Source organism: Cynocephalus volans, chromosome 3 (genome assembly GCF_027409185.1).
Source record: "Cynocephalus volans isolate mCynVol1 chromosome 3, mCynVol1.pri, whole genome shotgun sequence".
NCBI classification, from domain to species: domain Eukaryota; kingdom Metazoa; phylum Chordata; class Mammalia; order Dermoptera; family Cynocephalidae; genus Cynocephalus; species Cynocephalus volans.
Window position 1 is genome coordinate 109548255 of NC_084462.1, and position 26284 is coordinate 109574538.

The window sequence follows — 26284 nt, forward strand, 5'->3', positions numbered from 1 at the left end:
AGCGCGCATGCTCGGTCCGGCACCTCTCCGGGCGGGGCGGAGACCCGGCGCTCCGAGGTTGGGGGAGGAGCGCTCGCGCAGCCGCCCCTAACTGGAGCGGGCTCGGCCGCTGCTGCAGCGCTCGGCGCCCAGGCCTTGCCGGAGCCGGGTCTAGCATGTGCCGCGGCGCACCAGCGGCGGCGGCGGCGGCGGCTCCTCTGCAGCAGCAGCAGCAGCCGCCATGGCTAAGGCCAGCGTGGAGCTCACCCGCGAGATGCAAGGTACGAGGCTGCCTTGGTCTCCGGGACGCCCCGTCCGGGAGCATCCCAGACCCAGTGCGTTCCTCCCCGCGGTACGACCCAGCCCGGTGCCTCCGCCCTCTCGCTCCATGAATCCCTGCCCCAAAGTAGCCCCTGCATCCCAGCTCGGGCACTGCTGAACCCGGAGCATCCTCCGCTGCCCGCCTCGCCTCACCCTGTCAGGACCTTTCTGTCCCGGAGCTGCCCGTCCCGCTCTGTGGTGACAGGTGCAGTTCCCTTGCGCTCTCTGGGACTGACTCTCAGCGTTTCTGGCCCACTCCTCGGCGAAGCGTCCTGTTTCCCCTCCGGAGAGTCCCCGCTTCCCGGGCCGGGCGAGGACAGGTCCGCCCCGCCGGCGATGGGAGCTGCCCGTGGTCCTGACCGATGGTTGCCTTAACACCTCCCTCCTCCCGGCCCCGCCCCGGAACTGGCCCTGGAGAGCCCCCTAGAAGCCAGGCAGCGCCCAGGCCAGTGGGGCAAAAAGGGGTCAGGGAAGATCAGGAGCTAAAATCAGGAGCAGGGTCCCCAAAGCCCTCGTCCCAGCCTACCCCTTCTCACTACCCACCACCCACACCTCAAAACCTCTCCTATTATGGTTCTCAGACCCAGCCCAAACCAAGGCCCGGCCCCCCAGTACTGCCACAATCCTGACCTCCAGAGGTGGGAGTACAGGCTAGCCCACGCACAGAGCAGGATGCTCAAGGATATTCAGAGGCATGCTGCACTGTGGCGATTTCCCACACCTACACACGCACACAAGCACACTCATGAGATATGTGTACAAACGTCTTTACAGAAACTGCACCCCCACCACACACATGCACACACACACTATGGGATATCTGGATGGTTCTGCCAGTAAATGGGTATGGGGCTCATTTAAACACAAACTCCTTCCCACCCCCCACCCCCACCACCACACATACACCCAGGAACTGTCTGGCTCTGTGCCCCCTTCACAGCTGCAAGCCAGCATACTCATTCACACTTATCCGTCCCCACCAATGCCATGCTCAGGCTCCCTGGCATCTTCAAAAGACATGCACACACTCGTAGTAAAGGCAAACACTCACATCCAGACCACCTAGAATATAATCCAAGGGACACCCCCACACCCCCACACACTGACTCACTGTGTATGTGTCACTGGCTGTTGTAGTGCATGGGTTGGAAAAATACTTCACACCCTCAGAAGTGTAAGACACACCCTCCCACGGACAGTGTCACTCAGCAACTGTCCCCTTACTCAGGGACATCAGGAGCCAGAGTTTTCTTCACACCCCATTCCCTCTCTAATAGGAAAAGTTACCCAAGAAGGAAAGAACTGTCCTTTGATTCTCTCTGTTTCTCTCACCTCCCTTCTGACCCTGCCCTTGCCTCTGTCTGGAAAGCCCTGGGGAGGTAGGGGGGCTAGGGAAAGGGGAGTTCTGAGCAGGCCTTACTCACCTGCAGAGAGCATCCGGAGGTGTCTGAACCAAGGGGCTGTGCTCCAACAACATCGTGTGAAGTTGGAAACAAAGCCCAAGAAGTTTGATGACCGAGTGCTGGTGAGGACATTGGTCTTGAGGGGAGGGAGGAGTGGTAAGGGCAGATGGCCAGTAAAGGGCAGGGAGCCTGGGGGACAGGGGAGACAGAGGAGGGGAGGGCTTGAGGAGACAAAGCCCTGGAGGGGAGGAGAGGGTTGGATTAGGTTGGTGTCCAGGAGCCTTGGGTAAGGCATGAGAGAGGGTGGACTCCCAGAGCAGAGCTGAGGGGCATAAAGGAGGGCAGGAGCACCAGAGCCCAGCCAGCTGCCATGAGTGGATGACATTTTCTCTCTCTCTCTCTCTGCAGGCCCTGACTGCTTGGCGCCTACACCTCTTCCCCCTCAAAGTCCCAGCCAAGGTAAGTTGGGCTGATCATCAGGAGGTCACCTGGCATGCTCCCTCCTGAGCATGGCAACCCAGGCCCTTACCAGGAGCTGAGCATCCCCATCCCTCCCAGGTGGAGAGCTCCTTCAATGTCCTGGAGATCCGCGCCTTCAACACGCTCAGTCAGAACCAGGTGAGCATCAAGGCTTCGGGCCCCACTAGTAGGCCAGCCAGATGAAGGAGTTGATATCTGAGGCCCTGCCACTCCCTGTCCCCCAGATCCTGGTGGAGACAGAGCGTGGCATGGTGAGCATGCGGCTGCCATCAGCTGAGAGCGTGGACCAGGTGACGCGACATGTGAGCTCTGCCCTCTCCAAGGTCTGCCCTGGCCCTGGGTGAGTGGCAAACGAGGTTTGTCTCAAGAGATTAGACAACAGGGAGACTTCTTCCCTTCCTCCTTCCCCTGGGCCTGGGCTCTGGGACAGGAAGACAAGATCTCTCATGTCTCTGCTCCTACGTTTTCCTGGGGAATCCAGAAGCTGGAATAGGGAAGAATAGAGGCCTCTTTCCAGCCCTCTCAAATGATTTGCTCATCTTCCAGGTGTTTAATCCGGCGTGGAAATGCAGACACCCCAGAGGGGCCCCGAGACACCTCTCCCAACTCTGAGACTTCCACATCTACCACTCACAGTGTCTGTGGTGAGCAGGGGCACACATGAGGAAGGTGGGAGCTAAGCCACCCTACCCCATGTTGAACTCTGTGCATGGGGTTGGCCTGCCCTGAGGACTCTACAGCTCCCAGACCTCAGGAAGTTCGTGGTGTAGCAGGAACCTAGGACACTGGCACATAAAGTGACCTTGACCATTCCATGAACCTAAGCCTATTCCCCATCTCCATACCCCTGTGGAGCCAGCCCATCTCCTGCCCCACAGGTGGCTTCTCCGAGACCTACGCAGCCCTGTGTGACTACAACGGGCTGCACTGCCGTGAGGAGGTGCAATGGGTGCGTTGGGCAGGGACCTGGAGGGGGCAGGTGGGACACAGAGGGAGGGGCAGAGGAAGAGGGGAAGCAGGTGTGAGCCAGTTCCACCTCTCCAAGGATGTGGACACCATCTACCATGCTGAGGATAACCGAGAGTTCAATCTTTTGGATTTCAGCCACTTGGAGAGCCGGTAAGCAGATGGGACAGAAACTCAACCCCCAGATTCCCAGTCTTAATCCAACCCTGGCCCTCCTCAGGATCTCTCTCTGGTCTCAACCACAGCCCCAGCTCTTTCTCCCCAACTTGACCCCACCCCCACTGCCATCTGCCCCCCTAGGTTTTCCCCAGCCCAACCACCTCAGCCTGACCTCTTTTTTCCTGCCCCAACCACCAGCTCATCACTCTCCTGCCCCCTTCCACATCCCCACAGAGACTTGGCCCTAATGGTGGCCGCCCTGGCATACAACCAGTGGTTCACCAAACTCTACTGCAAAGACCTGCGGCTGGTAGGAACGAGGAGGGGGTGGGGGGCAGGGGGGAGTGGTGCCTTCCTAGGCTCCTGATCACAGGACTCCCTCTGTCATCAGGGCTCTGAAGTGCTAGAACAGGTGCTACATACCTTGAGCAAGTCAGGGAGCCTTGAAGAGCTGGTGCTGGACAACGCCGGGCTTAAGACGTGAGGCCAGCCTCCCCCTTGGGCAGTGGTGCCCCTTGATGTAGTCTTAGGGTCCCATTACCTCAGAGCATGATATGGGCCTCTGGATTGTCTTGTCCAGCTCCTCACTTGACAGAAGAGGAGACTGAGTCCCAAAGAGGGCACAAAGCAAGTCAGCGGTGAAGCTGGGATAAGATTCCTGACCCCCAGCTCCATGGCCTTTCCCCAGTGTGATCCATGCCCTGTCCCCTTTTTCTATCAACTGCCAAGCAGGATGGGCTGCTCCAGTCTTCAGGACCCAAAGCTGGGCTTAGTCTCAGCACAACTGCCCAAGGTGTGGGATGCCCCCAGGTACTCCGGAGTAGTGATAAACTCCCTGGCAGGCCCTGAGCTTCTCCCCTCCACCCCCCACCCCGCCACCATGGGGGCCTCCGACCATTGCAGCCCCAGCCAGGCAGGCAGGTAGAGGAGGAGGGGAAGCCCAGGGCCTGCAACCTAGGGCTCAGCTCAGGACAAATCCTTCCTCCCCTTCCCTGAAGGGACTTTGTCCAGAAGCTGGCCAGGGTGTTTGGGGAGAACGGGAGCTGTGTGCTGCATGCCCTCACTCTGTCCCACAACCCCATCGAGGACAAGGGTGAGCCCCAGCTCTGAATCCTATCCCCACCATAATGCAGACCCCTGTCCTAGCCCAGAGCCCAGGTCTGAACAGGGGTTCTCCAGCCTGATTCCAGCATCTGCTCCCATGCCTCCATCCTTGACCACGGCCTGCACCCCTCTTGAGCCCGTCTAACTCTGCACCACCTGTACCTGCTGCCCAGCTTCTCACTGGGCCCATTTCTCTCTCCACTCCCCAGGTTTCCTCAGTCTGAGCCAGCAACTCCTCTGCTTCCCCACTGGTCTCACCAAACTGTGCTTGGCCAAGACTGCCATTTCCCCTCGAGGTACTCGCACTGGGACACCTGACCTCTGATCCTCCCCCAGTGCTGCCCCCAGTGCACACCATCCCAGGGAACAAGGAAGGAAAAGGAGCCACATTTGGGGAGTGGGGAAGAGTTGTGTACTGAAGTGGGGTTAGGGGCTAACTCAGCCCGGTGCCTGCTGTACTCAGGGCTGCAAGCACTGGGCCAGACCTTTGGGGCCAATCCGGCCTTTGCCAGCTCCCTTCGATACCTGGACCTGAGCAAAAACCCTGGGCTGCTCGCCACGGATGAGGCCAACGTGAGTCCACAATATGTAGCCAAAACCCCCTGCAGAAGCATGCTCAGGCTTCAGGGCCCAGGAGTCTTCTGCCCCCTGGCCCTTGGGGGTGGAATTACTCTGTTGCCCCTTCTCCTGTAGCCCTCTGTCCTTCCTTCTCCAGGCCTTCTATAGTTTCCTGGCCCAGCCCAATGCCCTGGTACACCTGGACCTGTTGGGGACTGACTGCGCCATCGACTTGGTGAGCAGTTGGTGATGGGGAGCCAGTCTGAGGTGATTTGGGAAGGCCAGGGAGGGTCTCGGTCTCACTCCTTCCCTGAGTGCAGAGGATGCCAGGATGACTTCCAGCTCAGCTGAACTATAGAGCAAGGTGAATAGCTCGTACCTGTGTGGCACCTTATCCAGGTCACAAGGTTGTGCTGGTTATGCCTAAATAAATGCCAGCCCTCGCTCCATCCCCCAGCTATGTCCCCTGGCACAGGGCTGCATCCACCAGGGGGAAAGGATGCTTTCCTTAACATGAACAAAGGCACCTTAGGAGCCAGTGGAAGCAGGCAGGGAGTACAGCCGCTTTCCACAGAGGGGAATACTGAGGCCTTAGGAAGCAGAGTGGGCATCCCCAGCGGGGCCCACACAGAGAGTGAAGAGCCAGGGCCTTGATAGGGAGGAGGGGGGAGTCCTTGCCTTCTGAGACCCACATCTCTCCCCACAGCTTCTGGGTGCCCTGCTCCATGGCTGCTGCTCCCACCTTACCTACCTCAACCTGGCTCGCAACAGCTGCTCCCACAGGTGGGAGCAGGAGGGGGTGCAGGGAGGCACAGGGCAAGCTGTGGCTCCCTTGCTGACCCCAGGGGTTTCCACAGGAAGGGCCGGGAAGCCCCACCGGCCTTCAAGCAATTCTTCAGCAGCGCCTACACCCTGAGCCATGTCAACCTGTCAGCCACAAGGCTGCCCCTGGAGGCCCTCAGGTCTGGTGGGTGCAGGGTTGCAGGGGGTATCCATGGGAACCACGGAGGAGCGGGTGAGCGATAAGGGTGGTCTACTGCTCTTCTTCCACAGGGCACTGCTTCAGGGCCTCTCCCTCAACAGTCACCTCAGTGATCTGCACCTGGACCTCAGCAGCTGTGAGGTGAGCCCTCAGGACCCATCCCCACTGCCTGTCCCCCATCCATCACCCCAGTGTTCATCTCTCTGACCTAAGTCAAACCCTGACTCCATCTTGCCTCTGCGCTACCCCTCTGCAACCCCCTGACCTAACCACACCTTACTTTCCCCTCTCAGTCCATGGTCTGTGGCCATTGATTTCCAATCCACATTATCTCTGCCCTTAAAGCTTTGGGGTAGAAAATACCAGGCTTTCCCACTAGAGGGCAGGAACATGCTGTCTTAGGAGTAGCAGCCTTTCTGGTTGAGTGGAGGGGAGAGAGCCCTAGGGAAGGATCTGGTGTGGAGGAAGGGGCTCCCTGATTTTACACCCAAGACCTAGTATGACCTTGAGTCCTGGCATGACTACTCTGGTCTTAAAGGTATCCCAGCTCCTACCCCAACCCCTGCCTTCCCCACCACACCTTGTCCCTGCAGCTCCGCTCAGCGGGAGCCCAGGCCTTGCAGGAGCAGCTGGGGGCTGTCACCTGTGTGGGCAGCCTGGATCTGTCAGACAATGGTGAGTAGAGGTGCCTCCCTTTCCTGGGGGCCAGGTGGGAAGAGGGGTGTGGGGCATGGGGAAAAAGGCTTGAGGAGACACCAGTAAGCCTCAGGCCAAGGCCAGGCCTCTCCCATCTACTGACCAGGGTTCGACTCGGACCTTCTGACACTGGTGCCTGCACTTGGCAAGAACAAGTCCCTCAAGCACCTGTTCCTGGGCAAGAACTTCAATGTCAAGGCCAAGTGAGGCCCCTCCCCATACCAACAGACCCTCGTCCCATCCTCCACCCATCCTCTTGGCTCATTGTACTACCTCTCGCCACCTCTTTCTTCCTCCAATGGCATGACCCCAGCCCCCTCCCCTTCTACTCTGAGCCCCAACTCCCCACAGGACCCTGGAGGAGATCCTCCACAAGCTGGTGCAACTGATCCAGGAAGAGGACTGTGTGAGTGACTGGGCCTGGGAGGGAACCTACAGTGGAAGGGGCCTGCAGGGCCACGCCCAACCCCCCACATGCCCACACAGTCCCTGCAGTCGCTGTCGGTGGCAGACTCCCGGCTAAAGCTTCGCACCAGCATCCTCATCAACGCCCTGGGCAGCAACACCTGCCTGGCCAAGGTGGATCTGAGTGGCAATGGCATGGAGGACATTGGGGCCAAGATGCTGTCTAAGGCCCTGCAGATAAACTCCTCCCTCAGGTGGGCCCACACCTGGATGCTCTGACTGGAGCCCCAGCCCTCTCCCACATACAAACACATTCTCCCTGCTTGCCTTGATGCTCCATACCCTGGCTTCCAGAAGACTCCCAGCCCCAGAAACATCTCTGAGTCAGCCTCATTACCCAGGAAAGAAGGGAGGGCTCCAGAGAGGGTTGTGTCCCTAGCCCCTAAAAGGGACCCAGAGGGAGGGATGACAAACTGGTCACATTGTTCTTTCCTCCAGAACTATCCTATGGGATCGGAATAATACATCTGCCCTGGGCTTCCTGGACATTGCAAGGGCCTTGGAGAGGTGAGTGAACCAGGGCCCTGCCCTGATACAAGCCCCCAGACTCCTGGTGTCTGGACCGGGCCTGAACTACCCCAGCCCCAACCCAGCCGCCTTGAACAATTTGCACAGAAATGCAGATCCTTCCAGGAGGACCATGTAAGAGGGAAATGATAAGCAAGGGGTGGGTTCTGGGGAGCAGGGGCCTCCCCTCCTCACTGTTCCCCCACCACCTGTGCTACTATATCCCACAGCAACCACACACTGCGCTTCATGTCCTTCCCTGTGAGCGACATCTCCCAAGCCTACCGCAGTGCCCCCGAGCGCACAGAGGATGTCTGGCAGAAGGTGGAGGGTGCTGTCCTAAGTGGAGTGGGATACCAAGGGGGTGGGGGTGGGGGGGTACATCCCTCATACCCAGGCCTTGACCCCACCCACCCACCATCTCCAGATCCAATGGTGCTTGGTGAGGAACAACCACTCCCAGACATGCCCCCAGGAGCAGGCCTTCAGGCTGCAGCAGGGCCTGGTGACCAGCAGCGCCGAGCAAGTAAACATTTCCCTCAGAGACACATGGGGCACGTGTGGGGCATGCAGGGCACAGGTGTGGTGTGATAGAGCGCTTAGGGGGCATGAAGAGGCATTGCATGGTGCCCATAACTGGACCGAGTGTGTGGCGGAGCAAAAAGGCAGGACATTCAGAATATGGGCCCCAAACATATGTGCACAAACAGCAGGTGGCTCCCAGACAAGGGGTGCACAGGACTCTGGGAGCTCCACTGGGCTTTCAAGAAGAGAAAACCAAGGAGAGAGAACAGGTCATCCAGAGACATCACTCCCACAACTGTCTGCCAGCACCAGTAACACTGCCCAAGGGGCCCTGCTGACACTCCTGCCCTGACACTCCTGCCACTGTGCTCCAGATGCTGCAGCGGCTATGTGGACGAGTGCAGGAAGAGGTGCGGGCACTGAGACTGTGCCCCCTGGAGCCCGTGCAGGATGAGCTGCTGTATGCTCGGGACCTCATCAAGGATGCCAAGAACTCTCGGGCGGTGAGCCTTCGCAGCCGCACCCTTCCCTGACAGTCTGGAAAACCCAAGAAGGCCAACCATGCTAACCCAGGAGTGTCCAGGCCCTGCCTCATGCATCCACCCTCCTTGTCCAGGGCCCCAGGGACCTCATAAGGCCGGATGCTGGCCTTCTGATCATAATCCCTTCCTTCCCCAGCTGTTTCCCAGCCTCTATGAGCTGGGCCACGTGCTGGCCAATGACGGGCCTGTGCGGCAGAGGCTGGAGTCAGTAGCCAGTGAGGTGTCCAAGGCTGTGGACAAGGAGCTTCAGGCAAGTCCTGGTGGAGGAAGGAGGCCATGATGGGAACCCAGTGTTGACCAAGGCCCTAAGCCAAGAGCTAAAGTCAGAGTGGGGAGATTATTGGAGGGCAAAAAGGCAATGCACAGAGTTGAGACCACCTCACATTCCCGCTGTACCAAGGCATGGCTACAATGTCTGGCTCGGATTTTTTTCTGCAGCTTTAGCCTTGGCCTCTGAACCCTGACCTCCCCCCTCTGGATTCTTTTCCTTGAAGTGACCCTCCCCCTCTCTATATGGTAGGGTAGAAGGAGCACTGACCAGGAAGTGGGGAAACTTGAGTGTCCAAGGCTCTGTGACCTTAGGCGAGTCCCTCAGTCTCACCATGGGGGACTGGAATAGATAGGCTAATCTCTTCCACTGTGATGCCAGCCCTGACTCTGCTGCCCTTGGGGCTCTGGCCTCCCTTCCCCCCCTACTAGGTGATCTTGGAGTCCATGGTCAGCCTAACACAGGAGTTATGCCCTGTGGCCATGCGGGTAGCTGAGGGGCACAACAAGATGCTGAGCAATGTGGCGGAGCGTGTCACTGTACCCCGGAACTTCATCCGAGGGGCGCTGCTGGAGCAGGCGGGACAGGACATTCAGAACAAACTGGAGTGAGAGGCGGAGGGCGGGGCTGGATTTGGCCCAGAGCACTCAGGGACTTGGGGCCCCAAGAGCTATCGGCAATGAATAATAAATAGCACAATCTCTATTATGAGGGATAAATCTTTAACCAAATGGCAGCCTTGCTTTTTAAGAGTCTTGCTGGTCTTTGCCCTAGAAATCTAAGGGCTGAGCTGGGATGGAGGAGCCAGGGTGGTGAACACACAGTTGGACACACACATATCCACACATGTGCAGCAGGAAGTGCTTCCTGAAGACACAGCACAGGCTCCCCGGAGGCATGGGCAAAGAGAAGTGGTGGGAGCCAGGGCTGGACCGCTCTCTTCTCCTCCCACTTCTCATTGCTCCTGGACTCATTTATTCTGGTCTGTGTGCCACCACTCACCAAAGCAAAGGAAAGTTAGTACACATACTTGTGAAACAGCCAGGCTCAGCAAGTGCGGTTCTGCTCTTAAAGTAGCTGCCAGCAGGGTGTACTCAGCACCCCAGTTTACCTAGGTGTGTTCCCCTGGGGCTCCAGGGACCTGACCTGGAGCCTCTTGTTCCTCTTTCTCTTTCAGTTCCTCTGTGCCCACACACACCTGGGCTGAGGGGATCAGTGGGTGGGTCTGAGTATGTGTCTATGGAGACATGAGCGTGGTGGACCTAAGGTGCCTCCTGCAGCAGCCATGCTCTCCATGGGCAGCTGAGCCAGCTGGCCCAGTCTCTCAGGCATCTGGGGGAGGGGCTGAGGGTCAGGGGCTGGGTGGGGGGTGGCTGAGCAGCCCCACTATGCCCACAGTGAAGTGAAGCTCTCAGTTGTCACCTACTTGACCAACTCCATAGTGGACGAGATTCTGCAAGAGCTCTACCACTCCCACAAGAGCCTGGTAAGGCTTCTGAGCCCTGGCCAGGCTCAAGCGTGGTCCACCCCACAGCATCCCATCTCCCTAACCACTCCTTCCCCTCAAGACCCTGGGAGGTGGGCAGCTTCCTCAGGATCCCATTCACACCTGTCCTTCCCCAGGCACGACACCTGACCCAGCTAAGAACACTGTCGGATCCACCAGGGGGAAAAGGCCAAGGGCAAGATCTGTCCTCCTGGGGCCGAGGCCGGAACCATGACCATGAGGAGACCACAGATGATGAACTTGGGACCAACATTGTGAGCCTCCCACACCTCCCGCTCCCCTCCTTAGCCTGGACCGTGTCCTTGAACCTGCACAACAATAACCCTGTCCACTTCTCTGGACTCCACTCTCCACCTGACTGCACCTGGTCTCCCCTCAGCCCCAACCCAGCCCAGCCTCTTCCCTTGTCCCAGTGCCTCAGCCACCTGAAGAGAGGGAGGCAAGATGGGCTCTAAAGAGGAGGCTTTATGAGGAATGGGAAACTCCAGGTGAGGTTTGGGGGACTTGCCACCGGCCCCACCATTTGTCTCCTTTTCTGCAGGACACCATGGCTATCAAAAAGCAGAAACGTTGCCGCAAGATCCGCCCGGTATCTGCCTTCATCAGTGAGTCCTCGAGCCTCTGTTCTAATGTCCCCCAGGCCCCTGCACCTTTCCAGGCCCTCTTTCCCTTTCTGTTTTCTCTGTCTCTCCATCCTGCTTTCTCCCTGTCACTCCTACCAGTCACTCTAATACTGCTGTCCCCACAGGTGGGAGCCCTCAGGACATGGAAAGCCAACTGGGGAACCTGGGGATCCCCCCAGGCTGGTTCTCAGGACTCGGGGGCAACCAGCCCACAGCTAGTGGTTCCTGGGAAGGTCTATCCGAACTGCCCACTCATGGCTATAAACTAAGGCACCAAACACAAGGAAGGCCCCGGCCCCCCCGCACTACCCCTCCAGGACCTGGTCGGCCCAGCGTGAGTCCCTAATGCCTCGTGAGAGGACCAAATTCACTTATCAATGCCAGAGCCAGGGGTTCTAGCTTTAGGACCCAAACGCCAGCCTTGAGGGATGGGGCAGGAGCCCAGGAGGCCACTGAACAGATGAGGAATTATCCAGTTTGGATGAGAGCTAGATCTTGCTGCAGATAAGAAATCTCTGACTGCTAGGCAGTGGCATTCTTATTTTAGTGAAAGATAGAGCCGAGTGCCACTAAGCTTAGGAAATGCCCAGGTGAACTAAAGTCTAAATTTCCACTGGGGCCAAGTCCAAAGGGGAAGGCCGTGACTGTATGGGAGGCAAGACTTCCTAACTCAGATGAGATAACCCATGGACTTTCCTACCAGCAGGTACCAGCACCTGGGACTCGTCAGGAGAATGGGATGGCCACCCGCCTGGATGAGGGCCTGGAGGATTTCTTCAGCCGCAGGGTCATGGATGAAAGTTCCAGGTGTGAGGCTAAACACTCCCATTTTCAGCAGGCCCCAAGGCCCTGGGAGGACTCCTGTGTCCTCCCAGCTCCCACGAAGTCCCTCCAATGGCAGTGCCCTCCAGCCAGTCTCTAGTGGCGTTTCCCCATATTCTCATCCTTCCCTGTCCAGCCCTTGGCTGTCATGGCCTCTGACCTCCTTAGGACAGCTGCAAAGGATGGGGCCAGAGTGAGCTACCACAGTGTGATGGGGAAGGCAGGCTGGGGGTGAGAAGCCTGGGATGGGATGCCTGGAGTGGTAAGAGGCCTGGAGGGAAGTGTCCCCTGTCAGTGTCCTGCACAGACTCCCCAGGGCCTGTCCAGGAGGAGCTGGGCGACTTGGAGAAGCTGAGAGAAGGCGATGGGGGGTGCCTAGGAGGAAAGAGTCAACTTGGGGAAGAGAAGCTGCTGGAGGATTATGACAGGGAAGGCAGGGACACCATCTCCCCTGAGAACTAAGTGGAAGAAAGGATTACATTGTAACAGGAGAGACTAGATTGAGAGAGGAAAGCGGGAGGTTTATTAGACCCAGCATTGGACTGACACCAGCACCACTCTGGGCTCTGCATCTGGCTTTTGTAACTAACTCACCCCGACTCTTCCCAGCTATCCCCGGACTCTGAGGACCATGCAGCCAGGCCTCTCGGAGCCGCCACTGCCTCCACTCCAGAAGAAGAGGCGCCGAGGCCTGTTTCACTTTCGCCGACCCCGGAGCTTCAAGGGGGAGAGGGGGCCAGGGTCCCCCACCACTGGATTTCTCCTCCCTCCACCCCCGCCCCCACCCCCAACTCAGGAGAGCACCCCCAGCCCAGACCCCCCAAGCCTCGGCAATAACTCCTCTCCCTGCTGGAGCCCAGAGGAGGAGAGCGGCCTTCTCCCTGGATTTGGGGACAGCCGAGGGCCTTCCTTCCGCAGAACAATGGTAAGTGAGGCAGAGGGCAGCGTCCACCCCTTCTCCTGACCTGTACATAGCCTGCTCCCCCACCCTACACTAAGCTCACTGGGAGAATGTTGTTCTGGGGTTCTGGGAAATGTTGGTCATCCCAGTTCCCCTTCTCCCTGAGAGTGGACTAAGTCCTGGTGGCCCAGAGCATGCTGGGAGTGCTGATGCAAATGAGGCCATTGGAAAGACTCCTGGGAGGGTCTGGGCAGGGCTTCCCAGGGGCTGCAGGCTCAGTGGGACAGGACCCTCCCTACCACTACCCTGCTGCCTGTGGAGCCCTTTCTCCATCAGCAACTGCTTGTAAACAGGAAACATTGTTCCAGGGCACAGAGGAGTCGGAGCCAGGGGAGGGGAGCCCAGCCCCTGGGACAGCACAGCAACCAAGGGTACACGCTGTAGCTCTTCCTGGGTTGGGAAGAGCCAAGGGTTGGAGCTTCGATGGGAAACGAGAGGTGAGGGAAGCCTGGGGCAGCAAACCGAGGGTCCTGAGGGTCCCTTCTGCTCACCCATCCCTGGATGTTCAGTGAAGAAAGCAGATGCTTTGAATTTGAAGGCGTTAGCTGCAGTTCTGCCCATAGCACCCCCTTGCCGTGGAATCCTGGACTAGCAGCTTCACTTCTTGGAGCCTCTACTTCCTTGTAAAACAGAGATCATAAAAATACTTAACTTCTAGAGCTCTGGTTCCCAAACTTTGATGACTTGATTACAACCTTTGCGATGTGCCACCATGTGCCACCTGAATTCTCATTTACATAATATTTTTATTTAAATCAGCTCATGTTTTTTAACTTTGTCTGGACCTAAGCATTGTCATCTTTAAAATCATGGGCTCTTTCTACTAGTCTTTTTTTTTTTACTGTACATAAAATAAGCATGTAACTGTTAAGATAACAGTATGCCCATTTGTGTAAATCGCTCCCTGTGCCCTAGAGCAGTATAGGTGCCACTCTTTGGGAAACATAGTCTTGAGTGTCTAGGGACTGATGACATAAGAATGACATAAGATGCTAGAGCAGAAGACTTGTGAGCTGTAGCCCGCTCCCAATGGAGGAGACTTTTCTTATGACCTGACTCCACTGTCCTTTCAGGGCACAGGCCCAGACCTGGAGGGCAGCACCCAGTCTTGGCAGAAACGGCGCTCTTCAGATGATGCAGGTGAGAATGGTCAGCCTCACTCCGTTCCTTTCACCCCTCTCTCAGGGAGCCCTCCTAACTTGCCTTTCCCCTTCCCCATCCCCTCCCTCCACTCCAGGTCCTGGGGCCTGGAAGCCCCCACCACCACCCCAAAGCACCAAGCCAAGCTTCAGTGCCATTCGCCGAGCAGAGGCCACGTGGCACATAGGTATGGAAAGCCTCTTCTCGGGCAGCACTGAAGGCCCAGTGTGTGTCCAAAGAAACAGAAACCATGGTCCCTGCATTGGGGAATTTACAACCAAGGTAGGGCAGTGAGAAGTCAACACAGTGAAAATGTTTAAGGATATTTACAAAGCGGCATCCAAAAGAGACAAACAACTGATCCAAAGAAAGGTTCTACAGAACACAAGTGGCTGTGCCAGGGTTAGCAGACAGGAATAATGCCTTGCAGATGGTCACCATGAATTCTCTGGGGGAGGTGCCGCCTCTGGCCACCAACAGCACAGTGATGCCCTCTGTACAGAAGGCCTCTCTCTGCACCTTAGCTGGGAAGAGAGGGCAAGACAAACCTCCAGCAAGTGCCAGGGATGCCAGGCCCACCTTGAACATTCCAATCTCCTCCAAAAATAGCTCCTCCACCCATCCTCAGTTACCTCAAAAAGGGGTCCCAAAGAAGGGGCAAGAGCTCTACCTTCGAGGTCAGAAACCTTGGGTATTTATCCTGCCCAGCCACCCATGACCTCAAACAAGTCAATTTCTTTCTGCCTTCATGGCTGGAGGAATAAAGGGGCAGGGGGTTTCAAGAATGACACCTCCCTTCTACTGGGTTCAGAGCACCTTCTGCTCAGGGAGCCACTAAAAAAAGCTGGTCAGCTCAGCATCAATTTAAGTTCCCCAAGCCCTGGAACATGACCCTCCAGCAATATTGACAAAATCTCTCTGTAGATGCAGACACTCTCTCAACCTCCTCCACTCCCACCCTCAGGCTAGGGCACAAAAGCTAGAACAAGCTAAGAGATGAGCAGGCCCGTCCGTCTGGGGTTGCATGCTCCCCACTGTCCCATCACACCCCATTCTGTCCCTGCCCATCACTCCTCAGTACTGTACAGCCAGCTGGCCTGAGGCACTGAGGCACTTGGCAGTGCCTGTGCCCCTGCCCCACCTGCCAAGGCCAACCCAGCACTGGAGGCATCTTTGCTAATTTTCCAATCCCATGCACAGACGTTAAAGCATCCAAAGCAGGGCTCCATCCTTCACTTAGGAAGCTGCAATAGTCAGATGCTCACTGCACACACACTTCACAGATATACATATAGACAACATGTTCCAGATGTCATACCCTCAGACTCATGTTGCTTAAAGTCACGGAGGTGGGAGGGGAGGGTGGAGCATGCCAGGGCTCCTCTTTTCGAGGCTCCCACCATCTAAATCAGAGCAGCAGACAGTGCTCTGGGAATGCTAGGCTGCAGTCTTGGCAGGGCCCTGGGGCCCTACAGCTCTACATGGGCCTGTGGATCCAGCAGGCCCTGGCCCCAGTGGAAAGGGTTCAGGCCCTTCTCTGACAGAGAGACAGCCAGGCCAGAGCTCCCCCAGAGGTGATCCTGGGAGCCAAGGGCTAAGGAAATGTGGGAGTAGAAGGGGACAGCAAAGGCAGAAGTGTTGGAACAAATGGGCTCGGAGGGGAAAGCCCTGGCCTCCAGGGCTGCTTGGGAGAAGGGGAAGGGCTGTGTGAGAATGCCTTTTCCTGCAGCTCTCTTTTCTCCCATCCCCCAGCTGAGGAGAGTGCCACCAATCACAGCTGCCAGAGCCCCAGCCCAGCCTCCCAAGATGGAGAGGAGGAGAAAGAGGGGGCCCTGTTCCCAGAGAGGATGGTTCCAGCTAGGAATGCCAAGGTGAGGGCTGGCAAGCTGGGTGGGGAAGGCACTCTGATGAGCCAAAGGGACTAACCAGCATCTTCCTTCCTCTGCCAGCTGCAGGACCCTCCTTTAGCTCCACGGCCCCCTAAGCCGGTGGCCATGCCCAGGGGCCGCTGGCCTCCCCAGGAGCCAGGGGACAGGGAGGAGGCTGAGGCCGGGGGTGCAGCCCCAGGAGTCAACAAACCCCGACTGAGGCTGGGCTCACAGCAAGACCAAGAGGAGCTTGAGGCCCAAGGTCTGCCACCCTGGCTGAGTGGGGGGCTTGGGGCACCTCTGGGGCCTTCCTGCCCACATCAGGTCCCCTTCTGGGGCATGGAATAAGCAACAACCAGGAGTCACAGCTTGGATGGCTCCCCACCCTGTCAGCCCCGCTCATGTGCCAGCCTTGCCTTGAATGTCATTTCAGGGCCCCCTGATCCGGGCCGCCGGACTGCCCCCCTGAAACCCAAGAGAACACGGCGGGCACAGTCCTGCGACAAGCTGGAGCCTGATAGAAGACGGCCCCCTGACCCCACAGGTGCTGGTAGTGAGAGGGCGGGTCCCCCTTCCCACGCATCTGTTCAAGATGGTACCCCCCAAAACCCAGCACTGGGTGGTTGGCTCTCTGTGCCCACGAACTGGGCTCCCTGGATTTGTCCCCAGCAGGAACCAGTGAGCCAGGAACAGACTGACAGCTGCTGTAACACCTCCCCTGCCCTCCTCTCGACATGTGCCTCACAAGGACTCAGACCCCCATCGAACACCCAGCAACCCCATTCCCCCAGGCCCCGCTGCCAGCGCCTATCCTACAGGAGCAGGACAGCAGGACCAAGCAGGGAGAGCAAGAGGCGGTGACGGGAAGGGAGGGAGCAACCTCGAGAGAGAGAGGCTCTCTATGCCTTCCTCTGTGCCTCGCTCTGCAGAGACCTTTGGGGGGGGCTGTCTCCTCCCCCGGAGGGCGGATCTCTGTCTCTCTATCCCCAGGGGCTCTCTCCCCACTTGTATAGAATAAAGCAACAAAATCACTGCCTGCCTCGAGTCTCTGCTGTCTTCTCCACTCACAGCCCCTGCCATCTGCTCCCTTCCCGCAAGCCCCCATAGCTTGGCCACATAGGGGAATAGTGAGGAACACCCCACGGGGATGGGGCTGGGGCTCTGAGAGGAGACAGGGGAAGAACAGAGATGGAAGGACAGATGGAAGGGGCCTGAGAAGTCCTCAAGCCAGGGTGGGTGTTATGCATAGGGTCAGGGCTGAGCTGGCTGAGAAGGGAGTGAAATGGCAAAAACCAACACAGGTGTGTGTCTGGCTTTGGAGGATGTGATAGGATTGGAAGACCCCAGTGTACCAGAGTGTGTGTGTGTGTGTGTGTGTGTGTGTGTGCGCGCGCGTAGTCACTAACGGTGGAATTATATGGTGTTGTGTCATGCTGGGGGCAGCCTCGATAGTCAAAAATCTCAGCAGTAGAGTGGCTTTTATATGAACAGAAGTCTATATGGCATGACAACAAATTAATTGTTTCCCATTGGTGTCCTAACAAATACTACCTCGGCATTCAAGACCCCACTCAAAAGCCTCTTCCTCTATGAAGCCCTTCCTGCTACCTTTCCCCACTCATCCAAATTACACTCTCCCTTATTGTGCCCCCAGTGCATCCTGACTGCTCCATAAATTTGCACCTGTCACACTTAATCACATTTGTGTATTGTCTTACCATCTCGCTACCTGTGTGTCTCTCCACCTCCCCAAGAGGCAGGGGCTGTGTCTTAAGCACCTAGCATAGTATCTAGTCCCCAGGAGATGCTCAATAGATGGCTGCTACCTTAAGTATGAGTAGCTTAAGGGGATGGAGGGTGAAGGCGTCATGGTGAATGCTCTTGCATACTCATCCCAGATCACTGTGTGTCCAAATGTCTACATGTGAAGCTTACAGCTCCCCAGGCAATAGCTCACTTCCCCTGATCCCACCAGGAATGACTAATGTCTTGTTTCCTTAAGATCCGTGCATGGTGTGGCCCCTCCCACAAAGATGTGGCCATATGGGTTGAATCTCTTGGGGTGTTGGGTACATCATGGCACCAGGAAGATGCCTCAGGAGTCAGTCCTTCAGCACATGCCCCCATTGTGCAGCCCTGTCTTCAGAGGCTGTGTGACCAGGATGTGAGGGTGTCTGTACTCAAGCAATCACATACACTTCTTGTATCTCCTTATAAAAAGGTAGCTAGGGAACTGGACATTATTCTCAAAGCTAGAGGTTCAGCATGATACGTGACAATTTTTAAGGAGCACATGAAGGTCTACATTCTGTTGTATTCCAGACTGGCGTGAGTTTATGTGTATGTGTGACAAGTACAGCCCAGTGTTCTTTTATGTGTGACTGTGAATATCCTTAACAAGTACAATAACGTTGAAAGTGTTGTGAGACTGGGTGTGTTTCCCAGTGTGTATCAGTGGGACTGTAACTGTCATGGTGTCACAGTGAGTTTATGTACTGGCGTCTGTGCATGTCAAGATATGTGTGAGCTTGTGAGTCGTGGGTGCATGTGTCGCCATCGTTTCTCTGTGTGAACGTGTGTGCGCACATACTACTGCAATGTGTGCATCTCTGTGCTTCTGGGTGTGGGTGTGGTGTGAAGGGGAAGATGTGTGTCACTGTGTCTGTGGGGGTCCTGCATCTGAGCCACCCCCAGCTCACCCTCTTCCCCCAGTTCTGTGGCTCCCTCCCAGGAAGTGGCCCTGCCCCTCGCCTCTTCTCCCTCCCAACCAGTCTGTGCGGGGGGAGCTGGTGCTGCGGCCCCCCTCCCCTTCCCTCCGCATCCAGGCCCCATAAATAGCAGCAGAGCTGGAGCCGGAGCCAGAGCCAGAGCCAGAGCCGGAGCCGGTGCTAGCAGCTGGAGCAGCAAAGGAGTCAGGGCCAGGGCCAGAGAGCCGGAGAGAGAAGCCCCCTGACTGAGAGCCCAGGTGAGCCCACCCTTCCTCTCTAACCCAGCCCCAGCCCAGCCCAGCCAGCCCAGTCTCCATAACGACATCTCTTTCAGCACCTAGAGATGCTGAATCTGCCCAATCCCCTTACCACCACATGCCCCTGCCTATCTCGGGGGAGCCACAAGAACCGGGAGACTTGTGACTGGAAGGCAGAGACACCCCAGCCCAGACCCTCCCTCACATATCCAGAAAGGCACACATTGTGGGGAGGTGGGTACCCAGCCAGGGAAGGGTCCCAGTTCTGAGGGAGGCACAGGAACTATCACACCCTCCTGGAGATGGACACACAATGGGGGATAGGGTTGGGGATATACACAGAAGGTGCGGCACTCAGACACACCAATGCACACTCACTTGGGGAAGCACAACATGGGATCAGATAGCCTCACCCTGAGATCTGGACTGACACAGATAGATAGAGTGACCAACCGTGAACGCAGGCTGGTGTACCCCTGCCTGCTGCCGCCTGAGGCTTAGTACCACTGCTTGGGGAGGCTGGCGTGTGTGCATCCCACGGGCAGCAAGGAGGGGGCCGCGGCACCCCCAAAATCCTGTCGCTAAGAGACAGTACCAGTGCTGCCAAGAAGTGTGAGAACAGGGGAGGTGGGGAGGGATGTGAGGCTTGTCATAGTGGGAGCCCCTGCCGGGAGCCTGGAGGAGCTTTCAGCAGATCCCTGGTCCTGCCTCTAACTCCCCAAGCCCACCACCCCTCCTCCTCCATCAGCCAGCCAGAAGGTGAGTGGGGGTAAGGAGTGGATAGGGACAGCCCAGCAGGGCATCTTTCAACCTGTCTCCTCCCGCTCAATGCAGACCCCACTCCTGAGGTCTGTTCTCTTCAGAGCTCCAGGGGCTGCTCCCTGCCCCACCCCCTTGCCCCAGTCAGCTCTCCTGTGCCAAGACTGAGTGCAGTGCTGGCTCAAACAGTAGCTGGGAAAGAGCAGAAGGTGCTGAAGCAGCAGAAAGCATGGAGCAATCGATGGCCTAGGAGCCAGGACTGCCGGGAACACCCCCCTCAACTCTCCAGCCCTCCCCAGCCCCATCCACACACCCCTAGGCCAGCAGGAGTGCCAGAAGAACAGGGCTCCTGTGCAGAAGTTGCGGGCTCAGGTCCTGTGCCCTTCTCTGCTCAGAGATCCAGGGAAGCCAAGTGGAGGGCAGGGGAATCAGGGGGTCCATGAGACCCCAGGGCCTGAGGGAGGAGGGCAAAGTGTGGGCCCCAGGCCTCCAGAGGCCCCGTCCCCTAGCAGGTATTCCATTTCCAGTGTCCAGGCCATCTCCTCTGTCCCCACAGCAACATGTCAGACTCTGAGATGGGATGGGTGCCTGAGCCCCCAACCATGACGCTGGGGGCTTCAAGGGTGGAGCTGCGTGTGTCCTGCCACGGCCTCTTGGACCGAGACACACTCACCAAGCCCCACCCCTGCGTGCTGCTGAAGCTGTACTCTGATGAGCAGTGGGTAGAGGTGAGAGTGTCTCAGATTTTTCCTTACCTACCTCCTGGGGTAAGCCTTAGAGAGGGGAGGCTGGTTGGGAGCAATGAGAGCTTCACAGGGAAATGTGAGGACTCAGGGGCCTCTTCTGGGCCATGTGGGTAACCTTGGAGATTGGCATGCCATCATTACAAACATAAACCATTTTATAGTTTCTAAAGCCCACAGTCCCAGAGCGCCCTGAGATTGCCCCAGAGGCAGTGGGATAGCACCCAAAAACCTTATGATAGCCCCAGAGGGCTAAGGGTCCAGTGGGTTGGCAGCACCTTGAGCTCAGGCATCAGCCTAGAAGAGGAGGCTAGCTGCTGGGGACACGGGAGCCCAGGGAGAGCTGACATGACCTGGGCAGTCCAGGGCAGGGAGAAGTAGCTTCGGTTCCATGAGGGCCTTTGCCCCTCCTGCTGCAGGTGGAGCGCACGGAGGTGCTTCGCTCCTGTTCCAGCCCTGTCTTCTCTCGGGTGCTGGCCCTCGAATACTTTTTTGAGGAAAAGCAGCCCCTACAGTTCCACGTGTTTGATGCTGAGGATGGAGCCACCAGCCCCCGCAATGACACCTTCCTCGGCTCTACAGAGTGTACCTTGGGCCAGGTCTGCACCCCACTCCCAACAGCTACTGCCTCTGGAAGCCAAAATAAGAGAGAGCATGAGCTCTGGAGCTAGTTTAATCTGGGCTTGGATCCCATCTCTGCCATTTGCTGGCTGTGCAGCCTTGGGCAAGATACTTAATCTCTCTGAGTCTTAGTTTTTCCATGTAATGGGGGGGGGCCATAGTACCTCCCTCATAAGGCTGCTGTAGAAACTGAATCCAACTCTAGTCTAAGTCAAAGGGCCAGTCCTATGGACACTCAGAGGACACTTATTGTTCCATTCTCCCACCCTCATACCTTAGCCAAGGCAGGTGGGGGTGTCACAACTGAGTCTCCCTCCACCTCCATCCGCAGATTGTGTCACAAACCAAGGTCACTAAGCCATTACTGCTGAAAAATGGGAAGACTGCGGGGAAGTCCACCATCACGGTAGGCAAGGTCACCTGTACTCACCCTTGGGCCAGGCACTCAATGCCCCTGCATGGATATCCACAGTGACATCATGCCCAGGACTGCCACCACCTAAGGAAAGGGCATAGGGTGGCTTTGGGGATGCGGGAAGGGGAGTCCTGCCATTTGTGTCCCCCTTGTAGGTCGTGGCTGAGGAGATATCTGGCACCAATGACTATGTGCAACTCACCTTCAGAGCCCACAAGCTGGACAACAAGGTAGGAACCCCAGAGTCCAGGCCCCTGGACTGGGAGAGCCCTGGGCCTCCCACTCAAGACAAATCCCAGGGGCCCAGGCCTGCTCCCCTCTCAGTGTTAGCCCCTCTCCCAACCTCCTTGCAGACCTCACCAGCCTCAGGGGCCCTTTTGCCTGTATCCCCAGGATCTGTTCAGCAAGTCTGACCCTTTCATGGAGATCTATAAGACCAATGGCGACCAGAGTGACCAGCTGGTCTGGAGGACTGAGGTTGGTGCCTGGGGCTATGGGGATGGAGGGAAGGAGGACAGAGTAGAGAAACCTAGACAGGAGGTGACCATCTCCCTGGTGCTTCTCCAAGGTGGTGAAGAACAATCTGAACCCCAGCTGGGAGCCATTCCGCCTGTCCCTGCACTCCCTATGCAGCTGTGATGTTCACCGGCCTCTCAAGGTGAAGCCCCAGCGAAGCAAGCACAGCCCTCTGGGAGCATCCAGCCTGCTGTCTGAGACCTTCCCCCTGAGTGTGGCAAGCCTCCTCCCTCTCCCCCATGTGATAAGGCCTTCCCACTGTGGGATAAATAACAAGTCACCGTTCAACATTAAGCTTTCCATGTGTGTGCCTTTATAAGAGTCCAAAGTCCCTGCCAAGTTGAGCTAAAGAATGAAGTTCAGCAGGTGACCTCTCTGAGCAGGTTTGGACCTAGAGACTGCAAGGCCCCTACCTCCCTGAGTCCCCACCCCACCCCCCCTACCCCCAGGGACCACTGCAGAGCATCCCTGGCCCTGACCCCACCCTTCTTCCTGCCTTCTCAGTTCCTTGTGTATGACTATGACTCCAGCGGGAAGCATGACTTCATTGGCGAGTTCACCAGCACCTTCCAGGAGATGCAGGAAGGGACAGCAAACCCTGGGCAGGAGGTGCCACAAAGACCCCACCCAACCCCCAGAATCCCACCCAGATCCCTGGGAGAATGCTGAGGGTGACACCGAAGAGACCACTGTAGGTGGTAGGAGGTGGAGAGGGTGGAAAGCACCAGGCTCAGCTAAAGGACCGAGCCATGGGGTTCTTGTTTTGGGAGGCTCTGCTAGAAGTGGGAAAAGGGGTCACGTGATAGACTTGTGACCCTGAGCTTGTGGGGCCTAGATGCAGTGGGATTGTATCAATCCCAAGTACCGGGACAAGAAGAAGAATTACAAGAGCTCAGGGACAGTAGTACTGGCCCAGTGCACGGTAAATCCCTATTTCTGCCTTAAGCCCTGCCCCAAACCCTGCCCCTACCACAATCTGAAATTCAACCCTTTCCTTGTGTCAAAGACCAGTTTCTCTGTTTCTGGGAACTAAGAACCCTTACCCTATCCCACCCCCAACTACAACCTCAAAAACTCTGGCCCCTCCCCACTTTCCCCATAGGAGCCCTACCCATGCTCCCTCCTCAAAAACCCATCCCATCACCTAACTATACCTCTCCCACTCCCACCAGGTGGAGAAGATACACACCTTCCTGGATTATATCATGGGTGGCTGCCAGATCAGCTTCACGGTAAAGGCCCAGGGGATGAGGGCACAGGCAAGAGGGAGGGGCTAAGTCCATAGTGAACAGGAGCCCAGAATTCCCACTGCTCCTATTTGGGCTTCTCATGAGCATCGGCTTGTACCCCAAACCCCATCCCACGATGAGGCTACCTGTGGGCTTCCTGCAACTCATCTTAGTCCTCCCTACAGACCCTAGCTCTGGCCTAGCCTGTTTGTTGGTGCACATGCCTGCAGTATGAGCCTTTCCCCATCCCCACTAGGTGGCCATTGACTTCACCGCCTCCAATGGGGACCCAAGGGGCAGCCAGTCCCTACACTGCCTCAGCCCCCGACAGCCCAACCACTACCTGCAGGCCCTGCGTGCAGTGGGAGGCATCTGCCAAGACTATGACAGGTAGGAAGTAGGGGGGCGGGCAGGTAGGGAGGCCTTGCCCGATGGGGCCCCACAGTATTTTCTTCTTCCCAGTGATAAGCGGTTCCCAGCTTTTGGCTTTGGGGCTCGAATCCCCCCCAACTTCGAGGTAGGCTGCGTGCGAGGAAGGGAGCAGATGGTGGGAGAGTCAGACAGGAAGAAAAGACAACCCCTCACTGTACTCACCTTACCTCACAGGTGTCCCATGACTTTGCTATCAACTTTGACCCGGAAAACCCTGAATGTGAAGGTAAGAGGGGAGATTCCCACCAGCCCCACCTCCCCCATGCACTAGCTTGATGCACACGCCTGTACACCCATACAGGAACACAGGCTTCATTCCCACGGGCCCAGCTCCCTATCCCTTCCACCCATCCAAGTCCTGTCTTCATTTGCTAAGACTTTCAGCCCTGTAGCCCCGCAACTGCCCACCCAACTCTCCCAGCCCAGGACCATCCAACTCTTCCTCCACTTAGTGAGGAACCTGGGAGGCCAGGCAGTCCTAAGGCCTGAAAGCACCTCATTGCTTTATGGAATGTCAGGGAGGGCTCCCTGCTAATCTCTGCCAGCTGCACCTCTTCTCTTTGCCCACAGAGATCTCGGGGGTCATCACTGCCTACCGTCGTTGCCTGCCCCAGATCCAGCTCTATGGACCCACCAACGTGGCCCCCATCATCAACCGCGTAGCTGGGCCTGCCCAGCGGGAGCAGAGCACTGGCCAAGCCACGGTGAGACACAGCAGGCAACTAGGCACTTCCCCATGTGTCCTTGAGTGGTGCAGGGGCCATGGCCTGGGCTTGGGATGCACGTCAAAGCCCTTGCACATACAGCTGACGTTTCCTCCCCCTCTGCCTGCCCTCAGAAGTACTCGGTGCTGCTGGTGCTCACTGACGGCGTGGTGAGCGACATGGCTGAGACCCGAGCTGCCATCGTGCGTGCCTCTCGCCTACCCATGTCCATCATCATTGTGGGCGTGGGCAATGCCGACTTCTCCGACATGCGACTGCTGGATGGCGATGATGGTCCCTTGCGCTGCCCCCAAGGAGTGCCCGCGGCCCGTGATATCGTCCAGTTCGTGCCCTTCCGAGACTTCAAGGATGTGAGTCCCTGGTGGCTGCCCCACTCCCCCAGCCGAAAGACTCCTCAGCTCCTCATGCCCCCAAATCTATGAACCCAAATCTATGCCCCCAAATCTGACCTGTCCCTCCCACGCGCTTGACGTCCTGCAAAGGATGCTAGAGCCCAGCTAGCCACCCCCAAGCCCTGCCCCTCCCTCACCAGACCCAGCATACCCCACTCTCCTGCCACTAACCACGTCTCCATCCCCACCCCAGGCCGCCCCCTCTGCGCTAGCTAAGTGCGTCCTGGCCGAGGTGCCCCGGCAGGTGGTGGAGTACTATGCCAGCCAGGGCATCAGCCCAGGGGCTCCCAGGCCCTGTACACCGGCCATGACTCCCAGCCCTAGCCCTTGATGGCCACCCACCGGACCGACACTCCCTTAGCCTCTCAGTGAGTCCTGGGGGCCCAACGGGGTGGGCACTCGGGGTGCAAAGTGGGGCTTGGTGGAGCCCATCTTGGCTGGGTGTAGTGTAGAGGAGGGTGCTATGACTATCCCACCCTCTGCCAGGTGCCTGTCCTGACCCTTGTGACTCGAGTGACCAGTGCCTCCGCCTCTTGGACCAGCTGTGCCCCTGGGTCCTAGAAGTGAGTGGTGGGCCCCGCCCATCTCTCCAAGCCCCACACCCCTCAACCTTTTGGCCCCTCAGTGACTTCCTTCAGTGATCCTAACTTTCTGGCAGTTAATAAAGGGAACCATTCAGCATCTCTGCCTCTATTCATCATGCCTTACATGCCCATTGGGCAGGCCAGAGCACTCGCACACGCACACCATGAGAAATAAGGACCAGCACCTTCCCAAATCCAAGCCAGAGCTCCCTGGGCAGGCTGCTGTCTCTGCAGTCTTACCCCAACTATGTGCCAGTGGGGTCTGAGAGCCCCTACTCTCACCTCCCAACCCCAGGGGGTCCAGGCACCATGGGGCTTAATTGTAGGAAATAGGGGGATAATAAGTGGCTGTCAAGAGGGCAGGCTGATGCCTTCTTACAGCTGTCTTCAGAGAGGCCCTGCTGAGTCCCCCGGGGGCTGAACCTCAGCCCCCACACAGCTGTGGGGCAATCCAAGAAGGGGTGGTCAGGGGACGGAAGGAGGGTGGCAGGTCTGCTAGTGAACTGGGAACATAGGAGGGCATCTAGGGCCTGTACAGCCTAGTTTTCCTGGGTGTGTACACATCCCTGACTGAGTGTGGCCTTAATGGTTCAAGAAGTCCAGCTGTGTACTCCTTTTTTTTTTAAAAGATGACCGGTAAGGGGATCTTAACCCTTGACTTGGTGTTGTCAACACCATGCTCTCCCAAGTGAGCTAACCGGCCATCCCTATATAGGGATCCAAACCCATGGCTTTGGTGTTAGCAGCACCACACTCTCCCAAGTGAGCCAGAGGCCGGCCCCCAGCTGTGTACTCTTAATGAAAACATTGGCAACAACAGCAAAGATTATTTAGCATGTGTCAAACTTTGTGCTAAGTGCTTCTTTAAATGCATTTATTCTCACTAGGTAGTTACCATGATTTTTCCCATTTTTCTGACAAAGCTAGTGGGGCTTGATTTTAACTCATCAAAGAAGAACTCGTAGAATTTGAACTTGAGCACAGGCCCATCTGACTAAAGCACCCACACTCTTTAATCACTACAGTG

General features: G+C 57.2%; 2 protein-coding genes across 2 annotated transcripts; both read left to right on the top strand.

Annotated features, from left to right (window-relative positions):
- Positions 1–220: 220 nt before the first annotated feature.
- Positions 221–16850, top strand: CARMIL3 (capping protein regulator and myosin 1 linker 3). The gene is made up of 40 exons (XM_063089900.1): positions 221–260; positions 1731–1825; positions 2112–2162; positions 2262–2321; positions 2408–2523; positions 2730–2827; positions 3062–3132; positions 3229–3302; positions 3543–3618; positions 3700–3788; positions 4307–4401; positions 4622–4708; positions 4876–4985; positions 5128–5205; positions 5677–5753; positions 5828–5932; positions 6024–6093; positions 6546–6627; positions 6755–6851; positions 7000–7054; positions 7135–7307; positions 7552–7620; positions 7851–7944; positions 8048–8146; positions 8520–8648; positions 8824–8937; positions 9387–9562; positions 10354–10441; positions 10579–10716; positions 11004–11067; positions 11211–11419; positions 11792–11892; positions 12517–12832; positions 13177–13305; positions 13942–14008; positions 14106–14195; positions 15761–15879; positions 15958–16138; positions 16310–16420; positions 16549–16850. Exons 1-40 carry the CDS (start codon positions 221–223, stop codon positions 16572–16574), a joined length of 4119 nt encoding a protein of 1372 aa, XP_062945970.1. The 3' UTR covers positions 16575–16850.
- Positions 16851–20156: 3306 nt separating this feature from the next.
- Positions 20157–25217, top strand: CPNE6 (copine 6). The gene is made up of 16 exons (XM_063089408.1): positions 20157–20328; positions 20763–20942; positions 21296–21370; positions 21535–21609; positions 21773–21856; positions 21948–22037; positions 22400–22504; positions 22731–22817; positions 23068–23127; positions 23381–23514; positions 23587–23641; positions 23731–23782; positions 24127–24260; positions 24395–24631; positions 24867–25041; positions 25160–25217. The coding sequence occupies exons 1-15, from the start codon at positions 20161–20163 to the stop codon at positions 25002–25004; spliced, it is 1674 nt and encodes a 557-aa protein (XP_062945478.1). The 5' UTR covers positions 20157–20160; the 3' UTR covers positions 25005–25041; positions 25160–25217.
- Positions 25218–26284: the final 1067 nt, after the last annotated feature.